The 15654-nt window shown below is 32.1% G+C and overlaps 1 protein-coding gene and 1 long non-coding RNA gene across 2 annotated transcripts; both read left to right on the forward strand.

The window, feature by feature from the left end:
• Nucleotides 1-4424: 4424 nt before the first annotated feature.
• LOC136276034 (uncharacterized) lies at nucleotides 4425-6732 on the forward strand. The gene is made up of 3 exons (XR_010714520.1): nucleotides 4425-4696; nucleotides 5200-5412; nucleotides 6515-6732. It is a non-coding gene; the product is annotated as an uncharacterized lncRNA (long non-coding RNA).
• A 390-nt stretch (nucleotides 6733-7122) lies between these two features.
• On the forward strand, nucleotides 7123-13535 carry LOC136276039 (uncharacterized). The gene is made up of 10 exons (XM_066086769.1): nucleotides 7123-7251; nucleotides 8073-8297; nucleotides 8429-8683; nucleotides 8769-8840; nucleotides 10916-11143; nucleotides 11355-11609; nucleotides 11688-11819; nucleotides 12096-12334; nucleotides 12769-12933; nucleotides 13267-13535. Exons 2-10 carry the CDS (start codon nucleotides 8219-8221, stop codon nucleotides 13273-13275), a joined length of 1434 nt encoding a protein of 477 aa, XP_065942841.1. The 5' UTR covers nucleotides 7123-7251; nucleotides 8073-8218; the 3' UTR covers nucleotides 13276-13535.
• Nucleotides 13536-15654: the final 2119 nt, after the last annotated feature.

Below are 15654 nucleotides of genomic sequence, written 5' to 3' on the forward strand. Positions count from 1 at the left end.
AGTTGAAAATTTATTGCTTTTATTTTTTTTCTTAAGTTTTTAAGCCTCCAAATATTCATTTGGCAAGGGAGGTAACTGAAAATATCAAACATTACCAAAATATACTTGTCTACTATTTTTCAACGCAAGCTTTTCCCACTCATTTTATTTTATCAATAAAAAGTCACATTATTTTTCTCATTTATAAAAAATACAAACCCTCACCAATAACAATGTATTGGATTTTAAAGCTCACAGTTTGGTACATGGTTTCAATGATTTATATAAGAGAATGAAATGTATATCTTCCCGTCCGAATAACCACTTAAATTATTTTTTCAAACAAATCATCATTATTGTGGGTTAAAAGAGAATACAAAGAAACTATTTCAGAGGGAAAACAAAAAATTCGTGAAAATCGATGTGCGACGTTTTCTTATATATTCGCCTGATGTTTGCTTGGACAGCCTCTTAAACAAATCAAAGAGAGCTAACAATGAACATTTTAGAAACATGGAATATAAAAAAGTGAAAACAAACAAAGAGAAAATGAAACAACAGAAACGTAAACCAACTAAATTATCAATTGATAAATGAGGAATAATAAACGAACGTAAAATTATTACATACAATATCCTTGGCTATCGTTGACTCGCACACGTCAAAACAGCAATGTTTATATAGCTTTAACAGTTAATAAACTTGAAATGGCTACACTGAAAACAATGAAATTCTGTGTTAAATTCAGCACATATTGACCCTTTGAAATTTAAAAGAAAAATTAATCAGTATTAAAAAGAACTATTTTTTTAACCAACCAAATATATCAGTGAACACCTGTACATGTATACTAGCCACACCATATTTTTCTAAATGACGATCAACCGTGCATGCCTAATATTACAAATTCAATATTGGAGATTAAATATTTAAATTGACCAATCAAATAACACATGTGACCACAGGTATCAAAGGAACATCAGCTTGTTTATATACACTTGCCTACAAATAAATGTTTCTTTGACTATGGTTAATGATCACAACTAAAAATTATTTCGCGCAGAACGAATACAATAAAATGTGTAGGAATACAATGTACTTTGCATAATTATGTAAGTGATATTGCTCGCCTCGTGTGTACCATCCCCCCCCCACCCCATATACTCTTTTACCCGGCGTGAACATGTGTATTTCACCATTAATACATGTGCGTTTGTGGAAGCTGGATGGAAAACAAATTAGTCATCCTTCCTAATTTTAATTGGTTAGGGAAACAGTTTCAGGAGTTTGTACACATAACTGCACGGGCTAGTACGGGCTATTGTGAATTTTAATGTACGGGGCTAACATACATCATTGCAGGCGCTGCCACGCAGTGATGCGGAAATGTATTGCGTATACAGAAGCTGAAACGTTATATACATATACCTTTTCTATACAAACAGAAGCTGGGTTAGCGCTATTCAGTACTATCAGTACTTTGATTAATTCTTAATATTGCATATACCGACTTGTGTATGCCCACTTGTCATAAATGTAAAGACGTTGTATGTGAGTTTACCATTACCATAGAGTGGACTTATGTCAAACTCTTGTTGAAGACATTCTCTTCATTTAAGATGTTTTATTCATTTTATTAACTCTTACACCTCACTTTTGATTTAGTTGACTCACTAGAATTGAAGGTTTACTCTATGACATTTGTCACTCGTGTTTGATCCAATCGCAGCGTTTAAAACAGGCGCTTGTAAAAAGAAAAAAAAAACTTTAGAAGAAACACATGTGAGTTATTTGGTAAAAAAACATTTGGTGCTTTTAACATGTTGAGGCACAAGTGTTTGAGTACAGTGTTTCCCTAACTATGGTCTTAAACTATATAAATCTCTTTTTAAAACGATATATTTTACTGCATGGGATCATGTATTTAACATTTATTTACAAACTTGTCAAGGCTCGCATGATAGTATGGGAAATAAACATGGCGACTAAAGAAGTTGCCGTTAGTACATGCATGTCCATCTTCTAAAGTCAGTTTTAAGGGTTTCTGATCCACTCCGCTGTAAATAAACTCATGGCCGAAAAGAAAATACCTATGCGTGCTAACGATAACGCCATCTAGAGAGAGTATTCATTTCTGATCTGTTGTGACCTTTTGTTCTGACCAATCAGTAATTGCGTTCTGCGTTGTATTAAGAGTCATTCCAAGTGCAAAAGTATCAAACTTCATAAAACATAACACAAAAGAACGTGTTACATGTATTACACGCAAGCGCACAATATTCAATTGATTATAATAAACAAAATTTCACATTCAAGTGTATTTCACAGAAGTGCAATAAGAAAAGAATGCTAGACAAATAGTTTGGGCGGTGCGTTTTAAGAATACCAAGAAAAGTAAGTGTGATATTGGCGTTGTTCTTCCTACAGTGATTCTCAATGCAGGTACATAGCATCGTTTTTTAATGTTGGTGAGGGGCAAATTCATTCTAAAAAAAATTGACAAGCAAATCAAAAACCAAATAAAAAAGGAGTAAGTTTTAAGATCATGAAAATCATCCGCAGGGTTAAGGTGGGGTAGGGGGATTTGGGGGCAAGGGTGCAGAGCATCTCTTTAACTTCATATAACAATTATCTTGCTGTTAGTTTCCTTCTTTTCAATTCAATTTTATACATCCTCCCCCCCCCCCCCAAAAAAAGAAGAAGTTGGAGGCCGTTTCCATTTTAATCACTTTTTTACATCATAAATAAAACACAATGGTTGCTGCGAGAAAGAGCAGGGGGGGGTGTACAGGCCCTACTACCCCCCCCCCCCCCCCGATGCTCCGCACTTGCATTGAGATGATGCGAGTTGTTTATCTCTGAAAATCCATTTAACAGTTTTGTCCAGTGGCTCTGGTTATTTATTAAGCAGTTTAGAATAATGTAACGAAGATTTTTGGCGATTTGGTTCCATCTTCTTACAGGCTTTTTACAAGGGAATCAATAAAAAGTACATAGATTGAATTATAATTTTCAACGAGAACAATTGGTTTATATAACATTTAAAAGACGGAAATAAACCGATACAAGCACGCATTAAACAGATATTTACTGTAATCATCCTAAATTGCTCAATAAATCCATTTAATATTACCAAGCAAAAAAAGAAACCATTTAAACAGATTCAATTAAAGCTCTTACTAAACAAATATAAGCAAGAAATTGAGTCTGTGCTGTGTTTATATAGTGAATATTAGAGAACAAGGCACATCGTGGTAGTAATTTACAGTGAAATGATGAAACTTTTAATTTTTGTAATGAGAGTAAATAAAAAATGTTTTGGTCCATTTTTGTTCTAAGTGACAACATTCGAAAAGCAGTAGTCAGCATTTTTTATAGACGTTACATTTAGATACATTTTTATAAACAGCACTATTACAAATCGGTATTTCTTAGATTTTTTTCTAGATATGTTAAAAACAAATACAGTTATACCCCATCACCAGAGCAGGATATAAAGTCAAAATCTGCAGAAGAGCAAGACTGTCATTAAAAAGAGAAAAGACAGACCTGTTGAAATATCAAATTTTACATTTCTTTGTGTTTTCGATTAAATTCACATTAGCATTACCTGAAACAATATGAATCAAAGTTATAATAAACATACAAAAGAAAAAAAAAGAAACACTCCAGACCCATACACTTCTTGCAGACATTTTTACATTGTACGCTACATTTGATTCCGTTATTTTTCTGATAATATTGACCCTTTGAAATTTAAAAGCTTTCTGTTGCTAACACACAGAAATAGAATTGCATGCATGTATCTTCACATACCGTGTCATTTAATATGGTAAAATTTATTAGTTATAGGAGAACATGAGGTCTGTTGCTACCTCATTTAACCTCCATTGGGAAACCTTTACTGCTCAATGGGGTTGCAGAAAAAAAAATGTGATTGATGTGTTAACTCGATTTATCCTTGTAATGTTCTTTATTGGCTCTTTTATTGGTTGCAAACATTGTTGTTGTTGCATAGTAACGTCACAGTGAATAGTGTTTATCCACCGGCATCAGCAATAAACACTTATCATATTGCTATACATTGTCGTTTAGTTGAAGGGGAGGTACAGATGTCACTATGTTGATATTAGACACATCTCATCTCATCTCATCTCTCTCTCTCTCTCTCTCTCTCTCTGTGTGTGTGTGTGTAACGCAACAGTATAAATTGTTCATCTTCAGGCATCACTAAACGCTAATCTTTTTAATGTATTTAGACATTTTGTTGACGGAGAGATACATATATCACTGTGAATATGTGAGACTCCTTTCGTCTGCTTTAAGAGTATTGTTTGTACCTATCCCAGGTGATTATTTTTTTAATGATCAACTGAAAATTTTAAAATTCGGTAAACATTGCGTTGTGTCTAAATTATTCAAAACTTTCACAATAATATGTTTTGATATTGATTTGCAATAACATGTGATTATTAGCATCTTGTTTATGTTTCATATACTTCAAAAACACATTATATCATCATTACAAGTCTGCTGATAGAAACAAAAAAAAAAAAAAAACTTTTAAAAAATGAAGTCTGACGGCAGTGAAATTAGTAATAGTGATTTTTCAGAGAGTGCAAAATTGTGAGAGCCGACATTCTTATCAAAACTATGATGCCTTTAACTTGTGTCTTGCTTACTCTGGTTGTATTTATGCCAAGTCTGATGACGGGATGTAAGTACACGAATTACTAACTTGGTTTGTTATGTTTTACTTTTGATCGCAAGAATGTTCATTTTTTCTCTACATTTGCAAACAAGTGATTTTTTCTCTCTCTTTTTTTTAAATTAAGGTGTTTTTTTCTTTAAAAAACTGTTATAAAATACACTCGTTTTCCATCTAAGTTAAGCATATTAAAAAGTATGTCTTAAATTACCTCATAACACTTATGAACGACAATATCTTTTTAGAACATAGATTGACATATCCTTAAGAGTAGTTGTTGTATTTTTTCCTCGTAAAATTAAAAAAAATGGTAAAATGATATATTTTGTGAGTGTTAAATTTGACTGGTACCATTTTTATATCATGATCTGTTCGTTATCATTTAACAACATAATTAACAATATATGTCTAAGCTACATTATGCTCTAATTAAACCAAATCTTAGCACATTTAAGATATTACTGTTGTATGAAAATTGTTAATGTGATTTTTTTTTACTTTTGAACCCAAAGATAACCTAGCGTATAAAAAACCGACTTGGCAGACACTTGACAAGTATTCGTCGGACAAGGCAGTGGAGGGACTGTATACTAATCTATCAGCAATTGGAAACCAGTGCGCCGTATCTTTTGCCTCGTCTGAAGTCACGTGGTTAGTTGATTTAGAGACAATAAACAGTATCAGTAAGATTGTATTGTACCACGTGACAGAGGGATCTACATTTGGTAAGCTCATTTCACTTTTATAAATTGTTTCTTTCTTTTTACTTACGAGTCTTCTTTTAACAAATATTTAAGAAAGCACACGCAACCAACTGGATAATTCATAAATAAACATTAAATCTGTACTTTAAAAAATTATTACTACAATGATTTTCTTTTAAGTTTTTTTGTTTTGTTATGATATCGATTTTGGAAACAGTGAAAGGTATCCATTTATCACAGATTTGGGCGTTTTTGTGGTCCAGATAAATTCTTAATGACTTCATTCCCATGTTTTATGATTCACTTTTGCGGGATTGCGTGACACACAGAAACAGCATATAAAACACATTAAATTGATAATTTCATCTTTTTTATTCCTGTTTCTGTATTTGCTACTTTCTAATAGTTTGCATAATGCTTCAATGGATAAGAAAAGTTTGTTATTTTTTCTTCAAATTTTACGTTTGATATTCTCAGCTATGCTACTACGTTTTACCAAAAATTTAAGGTTAAGCAACTATCTGAATTATTTCAAAAGTTCGTAAAGATTAACCAGTTTCCGTCATTGTTTTCTCTATTACTTTGATTGTTTTGAACATCAAATGTAAGAAACAATGTTTAACGCAATGTCTTTTTCATTTGGACGGGGAATATTAAGAATTATGTCATTAAAATTTATTTTTACATCGATGAATACATAAAAATCTATTTTTTTGTAAATCTTCAATATCAATGGTAATTGCTGTTCTTTAAAAGATAATATGAGATGATTCCATAGTGTACATTGACACCTACATTCGCATTAATACTTGACTTTTTTTGTTTCGTTTTGTTTTTTGTTTGTTTGTTTGTTTGTTTTGGTTTTTTTGGGTTTTTTTTTTTGTTTTTGTTTTTTTTTACTGAAGTTTATTGTACCAATGCATAAAAAGGAGTTGATATATATATTGAATGGTGTGTTGTAAAAATTCAGAGCGATTGGTATGCTGTTATTTTTTTCATAATAGGTGAATAGTTGGTGTAATATGTATATACAAATAAATAGTAACCTAAGTTTTATTTAAAGTATTAGATTTTACTTTTTGGGTATCAATGAGATATATTATCCTGTTTTATACACACAAAGCTGACAGCGTCTATGCAAGCAGATTTCTCGGTTTCGCCGTATATGTATCAAACTCAACCAACAAGAAAGATGGAGTCCTGTGTTATCACGACACCAACTACACGGTATCAACCATTACGTCTAGGATAGCCATTGAGTGTATTTCCCAAGGCCGCTATGTGATATTCTACAACACAAGAGAAGGAAACTTGTCATTGAAAATTGGCTATTCTGATAAAGTGGAGATTAGTTTATGTGAAGTTGAAGTATATGGTAATATTTATTATCTTTATATTTTTTTCTTATATTATCCTTCATCATTATGACTAAAAAGGTATATCTTACTTCTGTTTCTATCTTTTGTGAAAACAAAACAAAATTTAAAAAAAATCAGAACTGTGTCTTTTTATAGTAATTAATATACAAAAGAATACAAAAATGTCATCATTACATGAGATATCAAGCAATCATAATATGATCATATTCTTTTAAAAATCATACATGTAATTTCAATTCATGTGTAGCTAATATGACACATTTTGTAAATACTGGACGATTCTATATTTATGTATGCATCATCTTTCTGTACTGTCTTTGTTTTATTTTATAACAACAAGGATGCCCTTTGGGATTCTATGGCGGGGATTGCTTAAAGACTTGCCCAGTTAATTGTCACCATTGTAACTACGAATCTGGAAAATGTCTCGGAGGCTGTCGCCGTGGTTTTTCCGGACACTTTTGTAATTCTTATGAACGAAGTGAGTTAGTTTAGTTGTTTTTAATGAATTTTTTTTTGAACTGCTATAAGTCAGCTTTCATTCACGTGAGAAAAATGTTCTTGAGACTTTCGTCGATGCATCAAATTTCTCGCCCCGAATCACTTATTGTGTTATGGTTGATTTAGCAAAACAGATATTAGAAATGCTTGTCGCAAAAATAAGTCGCAGAGTACCATTACTGTCTGTTAAATCGCAAATGAATGTCGTCCTGTATAAAAGTTGTTGGATTACCGAAATTGAAATAGCATTGTAAAATAATTAATATTTGTTTGAAATGTACCATCTTACTAAAAATGGCAGAAACATAGTTCGTATTGTGCAAAAAAAGTTGTCTAGGTGAAGTAACTAACGTAAAAATAAACGTATTAATCTGCCATACATGACGCTTGAAATTTGTGAAATCATACCATTTAAGCCATCACTTGGCCATTTTAATAAACAATTAATGGCTGATAATTAAATTGTAACGAATTAACGTAATAGCTTCCAAATTTACAAAAATGAGATAAGTTGAAATAGTTTAATTCTTAAAAAGCGCAAACTGACCAATTAATTTTATATTCGAATAAACTTGTAAGCTGTTGATTTTATTCCTTATACAAAAATTAAAATTGAAAAATGATGTTTTTACGACTGTTGACTTCCATTATGCCGTTTGAAACCCAGTGACTTTTAATCATGATGAACAACATTTTTCCTTCTTTTTTTTTTAGATATTACAAAAGTGAAATATCCTATTTCATATGAATAGTGTCCTAAGGTTCATATCAATAACACATTGTTATGTTTTTCCTATCCAGTTAATTTGGCATTACATCGTCCGACTTTTCAACTACATACATTGTTTGACGGACAACCAAGTTCCAGACTCGTTGATGGTAAAAAGAGTGATCTGAGTATATACAACGGTCAATGCACCTCTACTAAAAACGGCCAAACGTTTGTAATGTGGAGGGTGGATTTAGAAAAAATTCGTCGCATTGAACGTATTGTTGTTTACTCCAGAACGGATAACAGAATATGGGGTGAGATAAATAAATCTGTTATATTTCTCTTTGCATTAAATGTATAAATTTAAAAAAAAACATAAAAAATGAATATTCATATATTATAATTTTGCTTAAAATTAAATGATTTAAATATGTTCTTTTGACAGATGGAGATAACCAATTTTCAAAAAGATTACTAGGATTTTCAATCATTGTTTCGAACACCACTAACCACAAAGATGGCGTCATTTGTTTTCACGACCAAATATACAACAAGAATACAATACCATCGGTGGTGGATATTCTCTGTTCCGTCGTTGGACGCTATGTTATATATTACAATGAGAGACTACCAGGAGTCACATACTATGCAGAACATAGTCAATATGCTTTTGCTGACCTCTGCGAAGTAGAAGTTTACGGTACATTATGATGATATCAATAAAACAAAAAAAGTGCATACTATCTTTACATTTAAACTAGATAATTTGTAATGTTTATTTTCAGGTTGTCCTATTGTCCAGAGTATGTTTCAAGACGAGGCCTGCAGACTCATGTGTCTCGAAATGTGTAGGAAGGGTGAGTATATACACTTGCTTTATTACAATTATTCTTTCTGTAGTTGTAAATAAAATACTTTTAAGTGTAATATATCTTGAAAAAGATAGTTGCATCATAAATAAAAACAAATCATTCAAATACACAAAAACAGATAAAACGAACTTTAAAAAATTTAAGTATTTTGGAATCATTTAAGTTTTTTTGGCAAAACTGTGTGGATTCCTTGAAAATTACAAATTAAGATTATTTCTAAGATTATTTCTTGTTTATCTTTGACCAACAAAATAAAAAATGATTGTATAACCCTACAAATTAATTCAACATGAGCTATAAAATCCGAGCCATCAGTTTAATATTTAAATATTATACTGGAAAGGGACATTGATGGCAATATAACAACATCAGTTTGTGAAAAACGTGATGACTTAAAATATATATCAATATACCTTTATCACCTGTATATGGAGATTTCGTATCTAAGTTACTGCGATACGCAAAGATATGCTCCTGGTATGAACAGTTTCTACATGAGGCAATCTACTGTCAAACAGGTTGATGAAAACAGATCTATCAACAGTCTCAATTGAATTCATTATTTTATATAACCAACGCTTAGTAATACAAACAATGCAAACAAATATAAAATAAGCTGGTGTTTTGGAATGTCTTGATCGCCTTAGAAGGATATCAAAAATACTCCACAGACTGTAACAAATGATTCAGCAGGATCAACATACTATACACTGTCCTAAGTTTTTTCTTCCACCATTGTTCGGTTGATATTTCGATAATAATAATTACTTTTGTGTTGAGATTAGGTTCATCAACTGATATAAAAATGCCCAGATTATGTCTTGAAACGTCCCTTCGTTCGCTTCAGGGTTCAATATCCAACCCGAATGATATCTTGGATATTGTGCGAGGTATTTAGTGTGAGTTCCAAATGGTGAAACGATGTAAACATATCCAATTACAAATCTTCGTAAGAAATTTGTTTTCGTTCATGAGAGGTATTTGTCAATAAAGATACACGTATCTTGAATTTTTACTTTTATTGATTTCAACTGTATTTTTTTTATAAGTATGTGCATTTTGATTAAACAATTATAAAAAAAAATGAGGGAAGAAAAACATGGGACAAACTAAGGACGAACCGTTATATTTTGCTACACGTATGTTTCTTGTATTGATCGAGTTATTCCCATATGACAATATTTAAAACGTGGCATGGTTAACCACACGTCTGAGGAGGTACATGAAATAGACCATATCAAAAGTAGCATTTGATGTTGAAGCCAATCAGCTATTATTCAAGACCACTTAAGACGACATTTTGATTCATCATATTATTTGCATATTTAAATGATCAACAAAACGTTTTGTTATACTTTCATGTTAAATACTGAAATCTGATTGGTCAAGACGCAGTTAATAATATTTACTATTACCCTCAGCGTTAGCAACGCACTTGGCAACGGGTAACATTAAAAAATGTTACCTGCACGAAAATTATGCGCGTACGGTTCGCTGTAGAATTCACGTTATTCCTATATAAAAGCAGTAAAATTTTCTTAAAAATTTTTAAAAAGACATTCAGTATAACAAAATAAATAGTGCCTGTTTGGGAGGATAACAGTTGAAATTGACACCCCTCGAAAACCATTGTCAACCTCCGCTTCGCGTCGGTTGACAATGGTTTTCTCGGGGTGTAAATTTCAACTGTTACCCTCCCAAACAGGCACTATTTATATAATAACATCTTCGTGCAAGGTAAAAATGATCCGATGAAATTGGAGCACCAATACCCAACGGCAATTAATAAATGTCCGAAAGTACATTTACATCATTTTATCTGGAAAAAAAGAAATATTTTAGAGCACCAGTCCAGTTTAGCAACTGGATTCACTAGGAGAAGTTCCTCATTAATTAACCTATTAAATTGAAACATTCGTCTACATACTTTCAATGTATGTAGAAAAACAGGTGGGTTATAGTTTTGGGGATTCATGAAGTTATACCGTGGTCATTTAAAAACAAATCATTAACACTCTCTATTCTGCAAAAAAGAATCAAAAGTTTTTTTTAAATTTCAGATCTAGAAAATCTCAGTTACAAGAAAAGAACTTGGCAGTCTGCGACATATTCCTCTTCGGGAACAAGCGATAAAGCAGTTGATGGACGATATACGTCACGCCATTACTCAAGTGGACAGTGTGCTATATCAAAACCATCAACACAAATAACATGGTGGGTTAATCTGGGGAAAATATACATGATAGACCATGTCGTAATCTACTTCAGGACCGATAACGTACAGTGGGGTAATGCATATATAATTTATCTCTTTAATGTACAGTTTTGTTCTTAAAAATTGCACATGGATAATGGAGAAAACGTCATTATAATTAAGCCAATTTATGTCACCAGAAAATGTGTAGTTGTTTATGCGGTTTCTTTTAATTATAATAAATTTGGTTTTATATATTCAAAGACAAAATAATTCCGATATTATATTACGTTTGTTTGTTATAGGAATAAACAATGGCTATACGGCAGTTTTCCTAGGATTTTATTTGTACATTTCGAACACCACCAATCGTCATGACGGAATCCTATGTCACCACGATACAAATTACACAAGAGAAACCATTCCTGATCACGTGTCTATTGATTGTCCTTGCCATGGACAATACGTCATTTTTTACAATGAACGTCTGCCCGGAGTTACCTACCCTTCCGGGTATTCAAACATGGCTTATGGTGACCTCTGTGAAGTTGAGGTTTATGGTAAATATTTTTTTTGTGTCAAAAAATGAAGTGTGATTTAAGTGTTGAACATGTCATATTGTTTTTTTCTTTACCAAGGTTGTCCTAATCCTGTGGTCGAAGTTCCTCAGTGTTCTAAACCGTGTCCATCAAACTGTGAAGAATGTTACCCAGACACGGGAATATGTATGAAGTGTAAACTTGGTTTTGAAGGCTATGCTTGTGAAAGAGGTAACTATATCTTTGCAATTCAAGATGCAATTACATTTAACCTATATAAAATATATTCATTTTATTTGACAAAAGCCATATTCTGTTCAAAGAAAGGCAGTTTAAGGTTATTTGAGGCTATACTTTTAATTTTCATCTCAAGGAACATCACGCATTTACTCCTTTATTTTTGTTACAATAAAGAACATGACACTTTCTTTTAGAAGAATTTTTATCTAAAAATAAGTCATGTTTGATAGGACGTTTTGGAATCAACATACAACTATCTTATTTCAGCCTGTCAAGCGGTGACCGACGTAAAAGTATCGTTACCAGTTACAATCGCCGGATCAGCATACGAAGCATTGTTTTCAAGCAAGGGATATTCTTTTCCAGAACATGGACACCACAATATGTCTCTTTTTTTGTCATTATCTGAACAGTCGACAAACCTTGTAAGCGTGTCCTTCACAATCCATGGGGCATCGGTAGTCAGTGTGTACTTGTTGGATGGGATAGGCTCTCTAATCAGGATGGTTAGTATTCATAAAATTTGAATATGTGAAAACAATCAATCAACATACAATCAACTTAAAGTAAAAAAAAAAAAGTTGAGAATAACGTAGACGTTCTTATGTTAGAATAAAAGATTCAAGTTTAACAAAACAGGAATTTTTTTTTTTTGATATATTTTGACGGGATCTAAGAAAACAAAAATTAACAAATATAAGACAGGAAAAAAAGTGCTATAAGAACCAAAAATGTTGCCTTAAAACATAACAAAACAAATACAAAACGAATATCAACAATTGTTCGATGTATATTTCATCTTTCATTTGGGGCTGAAAAGCATTGATGTAATTCAAATGATACTCTACCTATGTTTAAAATAATATATGTGATTTAATGTATTAACAAGTCTACGTAAATATGAATTATCTGAGGTGTTTTAATTATCTTTGTTACTTAGTATGTCGACGAGTCTATGGAATCTGAGGATGTAAATGTCACAGTTGTAAACAACATCATTGCTGAAGTTCATTCTATTATAATAGAAGTTGTGTATTACCATCAACTTGTCATCTCTAAATTGAGGCTGCCACTCCGTAAATGCTTCAACTATATCAATAGCACAGTAAGTTTCTAGAATATATTGTAGTTCGACATTTTTAATTGCTTTCATTTAAGAAATATATAATATGAATGAAAATATTTCTTTTTGCAAATGTACTTTCATAGATATTATGAATTTGAGATGAATTACTATATTAACTTTCTTTTTTTTTTTTTTTTTTCGTTTAGATTTAGTGAGTTTAATTATAAGAATGTATTTAACTTTTCATGAAGTAGTCAAGTTGTCCTAAGAATGAAATAACAATCATTAAGCCTCAGTATTATGCATCAAAACTAGGTTAAACAAAAGTGTTAAATAACATATTTCCTACCATTATTTCCTTTCATTTTTCAGACATTTTAACCAGTGGTGTGCATTTCAGCGAGAAATTATTAACAGAATTGATTTGTTAATTTTGAACAAAATAAAAACTTCAAGTGCATTGGTATTCGGCATATTCTGCTTTCAATTCAGATTTATTTAGAGTACGGTGTGCCTACAGGCAGATGTAAGGCAAAGTAAACGGCGAGGGCGGGATGACAGCGATTTGTATCTCTTTTACAAGGAAAACCGAGTGCTCTTACTGACTTGTAATATTTCCTTGTTTAAGGATCACGTTTATATACTCATCAATATAATTTTGAAAAAAAAATCATCCTTACAGAAATTAAATGCTTGGGGAAAAAAAATATTTTTTTTATTTTACTGTTAATATTCTACAATCAATCAACAAATTTTAGAGGAATCAATCACATGCTTAAGAAATTTCGGAATTTATTTTTCTGAAGTAAATTGATATAGAAATAAAATGAGATGCTTTTTTGAGCTACGTTATCGTCTGTCCACACCAAAATAAAAAATCTAATAAAACAAAATAAACATTCATAAAACTAGAGCAGTGCCTATGGCAAATCCACGAGTAGGTCGTCCGTTGTTGCTGCGAGTTGAAAATACATGTATATGTGAGATGGTGTCAAACGATTCTGCTTTTGTTATAAAAACGTTTAGTGATTGAAAGCCTGAATAAAAACGTGTTTCGAAAAAGAAAGAAAGAAAATGTTTCGGAAAAACTATTTGTGAAACACAGTTCGTGTAATAGTTTTAAAAATTCTTTAAACAATGAGATCTTAAATGGCGAGTTAAATTTTCAAAGGGTATCAAGAACTTTTATAGACGGTATGTACTCATGATTCATGTCAGGAATTGTATTTTTATTTTAAAACCGGACCCGCCTACAACACACGTAACCTTTTTTATAGGATAACTTCTGTATTTATTTTTTTCTAAATTTTTGAAGACTATGTGCAAGTTTGAAATTCTTGCGTGCTGTCTAAAACTTAGAAATTAATCAAAATTGATGGCATCTCTAAACTTTTCTTTTGGAAAGTGTGTGTCGTCAGATATTATTTAATGATACGAGTATATTTGGATATTCAAAATAATAATCAGCTATCAAAGATCAGCGGGAGAATTTATGCAAAAGTGAGCATCTCCATTTACACCAGATGGTGATGTTTCTTAGAGCCACTATGTAACGTGAAATTAAATAACCTTTTTTACAGAAATAAATATAACTTCTCTCAACGATGCAATAATATGCAAAATCCTTATTTAATGTCAGTGGGTTGACTAATTACATTGAATAAAACTTCAATTGCGCTTGCGTTAATTTGAATTCTGGAAAGGAATTAGAGAGTCCATGTTAGAGATATACGAAGAAGTTTTGAAACTGCTTTCTAGATCAAACTACGCATTGATGTACTAAAAGACTGTCAAAGGGTATCGGCTGTAGCCACGGTCCGGAATCCGTATGTGCAGTCATAAATTGTATAGTAAAGTGCAAAAAAATCCGGATTTCAATCTAAGTCGTTTCATTTTTCAATTTGCAACAATATCATCATTTTGAAACAAAACAATGAATATAGAACCACTGAGTTCAAAATGCATAAAGTTAATAATCAGTTAGACCCCCGTGTCGCTCTGTACACTGAGCGATGCGTCGTTGCATACTGTCTATCAAAATGTCTATATAGTTTTGATCCAAACCCATCCACATTTCCATGATTGTAACTTTCCAGTCCGTGAGTTTTTCTGGCTGAATATTTTCCACACGATATTTTATGATCTGCCAAACATTTTCTATTGGATTTAAATTTGGGGAAGCGGCAGGCCATTCTATTACGGTCATTTGATTCTGTGTGAACCAGTCACGGGTATAGGCTGCAGTGTGCGGTCTATCGTTTTCTTGTTGTAAAACATACTTTAAATCGTTTGTCACAATATTAGACAACAGTAATCCCTCCCCTAAAATTTCACAGTACTTGATTGCGGATATATTTCCTTTCAAAGAAGTGGAGTTAAACCCAACTTGATTATTCCACCTCACACCGTAACAGCTGGTGAGAACTTCGGCACCATTTTTTGACAATGTCCAAATTTTGCCCACCTTTTACATCTGTAGAACTGAAATCGACTTTCGTCCGTAAAAATCACATTATCGAAATTGTATTTCTGAAGAGCGATACACCATGCCTCTCTTTTACGTTTCTTCTCCGCGGTCATTAGTGGCACCTTTCGCGGCACAGATTTAAAATAATTACTGCGAGCCAGATGTAAGCCTTCCGTCTTACGGATCCAATTGAGGGTCAGCTCAAACTTAGTGATGACAAGTCCAGTATTTCTTTCTCAAGCGGTTTTATTAAGCGTGATCGTATAGTTACAATTACATCAGCTAATAGCAGC

This window comes from Magallana gigas, chromosome 1 (genome assembly GCF_963853765.1).
Source record: "Magallana gigas chromosome 1, xbMagGiga1.1, whole genome shotgun sequence".
Classification (NCBI taxonomy): domain Eukaryota; kingdom Metazoa; phylum Mollusca; class Bivalvia; order Ostreida; family Ostreidae; genus Magallana; species Magallana gigas.